This window comes from Sphaeroforma arctica, assembly GCF_001186125.1.
Source record: "Sphaeroforma arctica JP610 unplaced genomic scaffold supercont1.836, whole genome shotgun sequence".
Classification (NCBI taxonomy): domain Eukaryota; class Ichthyosporea; order Ichthyophonida; genus Sphaeroforma; species Sphaeroforma arctica.
In genome coordinates, this window is record NW_014039722.1 from 24075 (window position 1) to 30490 (window position 6416).

Consider the following 6416-nt stretch of genomic DNA (forward strand, 5'->3'; position numbering starts at 1 on the left):
TTAATTAATCAATGTGACACTTCTAATGTTTTTACCTGCAGATATTCTCTTTTATGATCACAACAACACTTGTACAGCCTTGGCACGTGTCCAGCTTACTTCTGGACACGTTATTGTTACCTTAGTTGTTGTCTAAAGACCACGTTATTTGAGGTGCTTTCTTTTTCTTGCTCCTCTTCGTTCTTCTTTCCACGATAGTCCTGTATAGTAGATCTACTCTTGTTTGTTGGTTCCACTGAGGACTTGGCTTCCTCCCGGTTTTAACAAAGCTTCTTCTATTTGCTTCCACTTCCTCGTGTTCCTCGGAATCGTGTTGAATTATACTTCACTAACTACGATAACTTCTTAACGTGTAGTGTGTCTGGTTGACTTATCTAAGTAAGGATATTGTAAAAAATGTAGAGTATGGAGAGTAGCTGAAAGGTACGTAACAATAGGATACAATAGACCTCTTCTCAAGTACGGTTATCTCAGCTAGAAAAAGTCCCTAGCCTGAGAGAACCGAACTGAGCCTTTATTTGTGTTTTCACTAGACTCAGATTTACTTGAGTGTTTCTCTCACACGCGGGAGTTCCGGTATAGCTTACCGGTTCTACCGCTAATATTTCTGATGACTCTAATATCAGAAATATTCCAATCCTAATTCCAAAACTCAGTATTTGATTATTCTGGGATTTGGTATTTGGATTGGCTTTTTTGATAATCTGGTCCTTCTTCCCATCAATCTTTCCTGAACCACTACAGCGACTATGAGAGCCATACCATATGTTCATACATTGTATCATACATACTTGCCATTTTTGAAAAATTAAATATTATCCCTAGATGCTACATCAAGAAGGGGGATTAGGCCCAAAACAACCGAATCTCAAGAGCGAAGGTCATGCACAAACAATAAAACGATTGAATTTCAAATAGTCTTGTGGGATACAAAAACACAAACAAGAACACAGGCATTTACAAAACCATATAGAATCAAAGAAAGGTTATCGCGTGTACACACGCACATACACAATTCAGCAACACAGCACTCTTGATTGCACAACAATTACAGCATAGCACCCAGGAAGCAATCAACTGATAACGCTTAAAGACATGCAAAGTCAGCAGTGAATGTGTACCACACAAGAACACAATACCACACACACAAATATACACACAACTATATCAAGTGACAGAAACCAAACAATAAGTTCGGTACACAAACATCACTACATTGTCTAGTTGATGTCAATAAGACCGAGCTTCCTCGGTGACGTCAATAAGACCGAGCTTCCTCGGTGACGTTAATAAGACCAAACTTCTTCGGTGAAGTCAATATGACCGAACTACTTCGGTGACGTCAATAAGACCGAACTTCCGGGGTGACGTCACTAGGACCGAACATCTCATTGAGATCACGTGAGAAAATAAGTCCTCACATGACGGAATAAACACAAGTGACGTCACACGTGACAGAATAAGCTTGACTAACAAACACCGTTTTCACCCCTCATAAATACAGGGGACAAAGCAACAAGCTACCGAGCTATACAGCACGGTAAACACTTCCCGCGGAAGTGCAGCAAAGCAACAACAACATAAGAGTAAGTAAAATAAATCCCAATTTTTATATTTTTATATAAACGATTACTAAAGACCGGGGGGGTGGTGGTGGGTGGGGGGGGGGGGGGTTGAAGCGCGCACTTTCGCACAAAACATAACCAGAGTCTTTATTAATAATCCACTAATACTCACACAACAACGCAGACTTCTGAAAATGCCAACAGCAACCAGAACAAGCGTGTACAGTGGGGGGGAAGGGAATGAAGGCGCGAATGACGTGGGATTCAGTCCAATGGGGGGGCCAAGCCCAGACAATAGTTCGGGCCAACCTACATCGGCGGGGGTACCCATTGTAGCGTCAGCAATGCGTCTAGAAATAGACAAGAATGTCTGTCAAGGCAACTATGTTCTGGTGAGTCGGTTTGAAGTTGGAACAAACAGCACCGGTGCCCATACCAACTCTACACAAGATGAGGGTGGGCATTCGTGATCAACAGCCAGAGCGCCGCATGCCACTAGTGGATGCGGAGCTCAGACGACGATATGACCAAGCGATCAACGATTGTGGTCATGATGAGGAAGACAAACTTACCCAAATCAGTCTGTACATTAGTGAGCTAGAGCTCATGCGTTCACGTTTAGGCAATCAGATAAACGAACCATCGCTTAAGAAATTGCTCAAGACTTCGGAATTTCTTAAGATGCCTAAGGATAGCTTCTTTAGAATGGAAAATTGTGAAGATATCATAGAGTGCACTACACAATGTAGTGACCTATTCTTAGCTACGTCAATGCCACTGTGTCAATATCCAACACTAGTGAGAAGACTATTAGATTACACTGATGCAACGGAGAACACCAAATCAGTACTCAATAACTTAAGAGATTCTGAGACACATACGACTAGGCACTTCAATGATCCTGAGCAGTTCAATAGAGTCACCATTGATAGACTCAGATCACATCCAGTAGACTATCTATTAGAGAAGTCTCTCAGTGACATGCAGAATAAGAAGATGAACGTCGAAGTGCGCACAGAGCGAGTGCACAAGACAATGGCAATGTTAGAGGAGCGTTACCGCAACTCAGACAAGAAACCCATACACTTCTAAATCCTTAAATTACAAAGGTGCCTAGCACTTAAGTACCATGGACTGCAATCGGTAGTGGACATCTAATCAAAGGAGACAAGCAACCTGATGGAAGTGAAGGACACTTGTCTGACATAGAACATACCAAGTTTCATGTTATGACTGAGACAGGTATAAGAACGGCGGCTGTGACACAAGCAGAGCGTATGTTGAGGGATCAGGCGCGAGCTGGAAATAAGCGCAATAATACACAGACGAACACGCAGGTGGAGGATAACTCTACGAACGCTAACAAACGGCACAAGCCAGACAATGGTACACATAACCAGAACACGCAAGGGGGGTAGACACAGAAAAGGAAAGGACCTTACTGCCAGGCAATGCCTTCCCCACATCGGTACAGCGAATGTCCTGAGGAGAAAGCAAATCAAGCCAAGAAGGCTGAACAGCGAGCCAAGAAAGATGTGCAGATAGCAAAACTGTCCATTACATCTGGCAAGGTGGAGGACATCACACAAGGTGATGAGCACTGAAAACACTGGTGGGCGGAAGCAAACATGATTGATCTGGCTGATAGACTCAATATATTTACAGATGAAGAAACGTTGTTAATAAATGCAAATGATATAAATTAACAACCTTTATCTTTACGTCCCGCGCCACGAGACCAACGTTTACATATTGACATACAAATCAATGGCAATACATACTATGCACTAGTAGACTCGGATGCATAACGCTCATGCATGGACGAAAGTGTATCAGAACTATATCTTTCTGTTAGAGCGCAACCGGGGTATATACAGCTAGCACAAACAGATGCAAGAATACAACGCACTGGATCAACAGAAGTTTGTGACATAAACTATGGAGGAAGGAAGACCTCTCAGTGTTTTGAAGTATTGGACTTGCCAGACAAAAAGACACCAATACTTCTAGGTATGGACTTTCTACCATACATAGGTATGGACATTCTACCATACATAAGTATGGACATTCTACCATACATAGGTATATACATAGCAGGATTAATCAATCCACTTATACCAACAGATGCAAAATGGGAATCGCTCCTCACACCACATGAAGAGGACCCAAAGCATGAACAAGAAGGTTTCAGAGAGTCACTTACAGACCTCCTGGACACCAACGCGAATAGTCCTCCTGACGTTCACTGCAACCTACCAGGATCTACAGTCACAGTACCTGCAAATGAAATCAACGTCAGACAAATGAGGCACGCTAAAGTCAACTTTGTTCTGCACAAATACATTCTACAAACGGAAGAGAATGTGCAACGATGGCTTAAAGATGACCACATATACAAACGCGACATGCCCACAACGGTGAACCTACCGTTGTTATCAACAGGTGAACATGACCAAACAGGTCTCCTCAAGAAAGTAAGTACATGTCTAGACTTACTTGAGATCAATTATCAATATGAACAAGACAAGTTCGTGTTACCAAAAATAAAGGTAGTGTTACATAACCTACAAGAGACACAGTTCTTTTCAAAGCTAGATCTTACAGGAGGATTTCACCATCTCCTAGTAGACGAAGCAAGCCAACACTTCTTTACATTCTCGTGGAGAGGAGCGCAATACTCATTCAAGTCCGCGCCGTTTGGACTACACTCACTCACAGCACAATTCCAGAGAGTCATGGCGAATCTGCTCATAGATATCAAAAGAGTGCAAGTGTATGTGGATGACATAGTCATTGCGAGTCTTGCAGAAGAAGAACACCGCAAGACAGTTCGTGAATTGATCAAGCGACTGAATGGCGCAAACTTCTGACTCAATCACAACAAGTGTGCCTTCGCGGTCAAAGTGGTCGATATTCTGGGGGTGAAAGTCGCCACACAGGGACTCAAAGCAGACCATGAGAAACAGAAAAGACTGATAGACTGGTCACTACCCAGAACACAAAGAGATCTGCACAAGGCAGTGGGACTAGCAAATTACAAGCGAGACCATGTCCCCAACTTTGCTCACAAAATGAAACGCTTTCGGAACCTAATGAAAGGAAAAAGGAACCAAAACAAATCCATGTGTGGTAAATACGCGTCAATAACTATATCTCAACGTACTCCTCTCATCAGAGGTGAGTCGTTGGCTATTTATTGAACATTACTCGATTAACATCTGGTCAATTAGCGCATGTGCGTAATCGAATCAGAACCCTAAACTGGGTTCATGACCGATCCACAAATAGACCTTTATAACCCTAAATCATATATCTGATCACAAAATCCCTAATAACCCTAAATCGTATATCTGACCACACATGTTATGGACACCGGAACTAATAAACAAGTAGGAAGAACTCAAAGAAGCCATCGCATGTTCAGCGACGCTAGCATACCCTATTGATGGGGTACCGTTTCATATTATGAACGATGCTAGTGAGTATGGCATAGGAGGGTGTTTATTTCAAGTCATCGATGGAGTTAGAAGAGACAGTATCTACTTCTCAAAAGGCTTGAATCCAGTACAACAACGCTATGGCACAAATACCAAAGAGCTACTAGCACTGGTATACAGCTTGGAATATTTCTCCGAATACATCAAAGGGGGGGACATAACACTGTGGACAGATCACAAAGCGCTCACGCAAATAAACAGTCAACAGGCGTTACACCCAATGCTAGTCAAATAGATAGTGAAGACGTTCCACCACCATTTCTCCATTATACATGTCCCAGGCAAGGACAATCAGATGGCAGACATGTTGCCACATCTCCATGAAGATGCTTTTAGTACTAAAGAGTCAAAAGTATTACAAAATGCGAATGGGGCAACACATAATAGCCAAGAGTACACCACCTTGGAAACAAACATGCCCATAACCATATCGGCTATAGACTGGATACATCCCAGATTCTATCAAAAAGCGGAACGAAGGTTTGGGAAGTTCACAGTAGATCTGTTTGCATTGGCACACAATGCGCACACAGATAAATACTACACCAAAGAACAGAATGCGCTACAACTGAAGTGGGCGTAGGAAGTTAATGCATGGGCGAATCCACCATGGGAACTTACACCTGATGTCCTTGACAAAGTCATTGAAGAGGCTACCAGCATCACGATATGTGTACCATACTACCCCAATGCCTCGTGGTTTCCAAAGTTCTTGTCTTTACTAGAAGAAGACCCGATGCTAGTGGAAAATACAAACAATACTTTCCTCAAAGAGAGCAAGAAGGCTTGTGGCAATAACACCATGGAGTGTCACATTAGTCACAATGATAGGAGCTAAGTATACATACCTTGATTCAATGCGGGAACAATATGCTATAAATGTTGCAGCGTCAGAACCAGTTCACTCTGGAGACGCACCACAGACAACAGAATATGAGACACATGTCAATATCATCGAGCAATACCACAACTTGGGGCATTACACTCCTGAGGAAACAGTACACAAGTTGCAAGCAGATGGACATGATTGGGCAGATATCCAACAACATGTACACAAGTTCATTGACGGATGTATACCATGTCTCAAAAATAAAAATACACAAAAAGGGATTTCACCCCTTACAATCAATTACAGCCGCATATCCAAGCGACAGAGTCCAAGTGGACACCATAGGGCCTGTAGTTAAACGTGGAATAACAGTATCTCAACGTTCTCTCTCTGTTCAGAGGGAGACGTTGTTCTTTTATTCATTAAACCTTAAATTCAGAATCAACTTATTTCTGAGATATGTGCCGATCTAAAACTCTGATCGGTACAAACTAAGTTTACAGATTCTGATATTATAAACTAAAA

The 6416-nt window shown here is 42.3% G+C and overlaps 1 protein-coding gene across 1 annotated transcript; it reads left to right on the forward strand.

Annotated features, from left to right (window-relative positions):
* Positions 1-1759: 1759 nt before the first annotated feature.
* On the forward strand, positions 1760-2657 carry SARC_08839 (hypothetical protein; the record flags this gene model as incomplete). The annotated part of the gene is made up of 2 exons (XM_014297171.1): positions 1760-1957; positions 2016-2657. The coding sequence occupies 2 exons, from the start codon at positions 1760-1762 to the stop codon at positions 2655-2657; spliced, it is 840 nt and encodes a 279-aa protein (XP_014152646.1).
* Positions 2658-6416: the final 3759 nt, after the last annotated feature.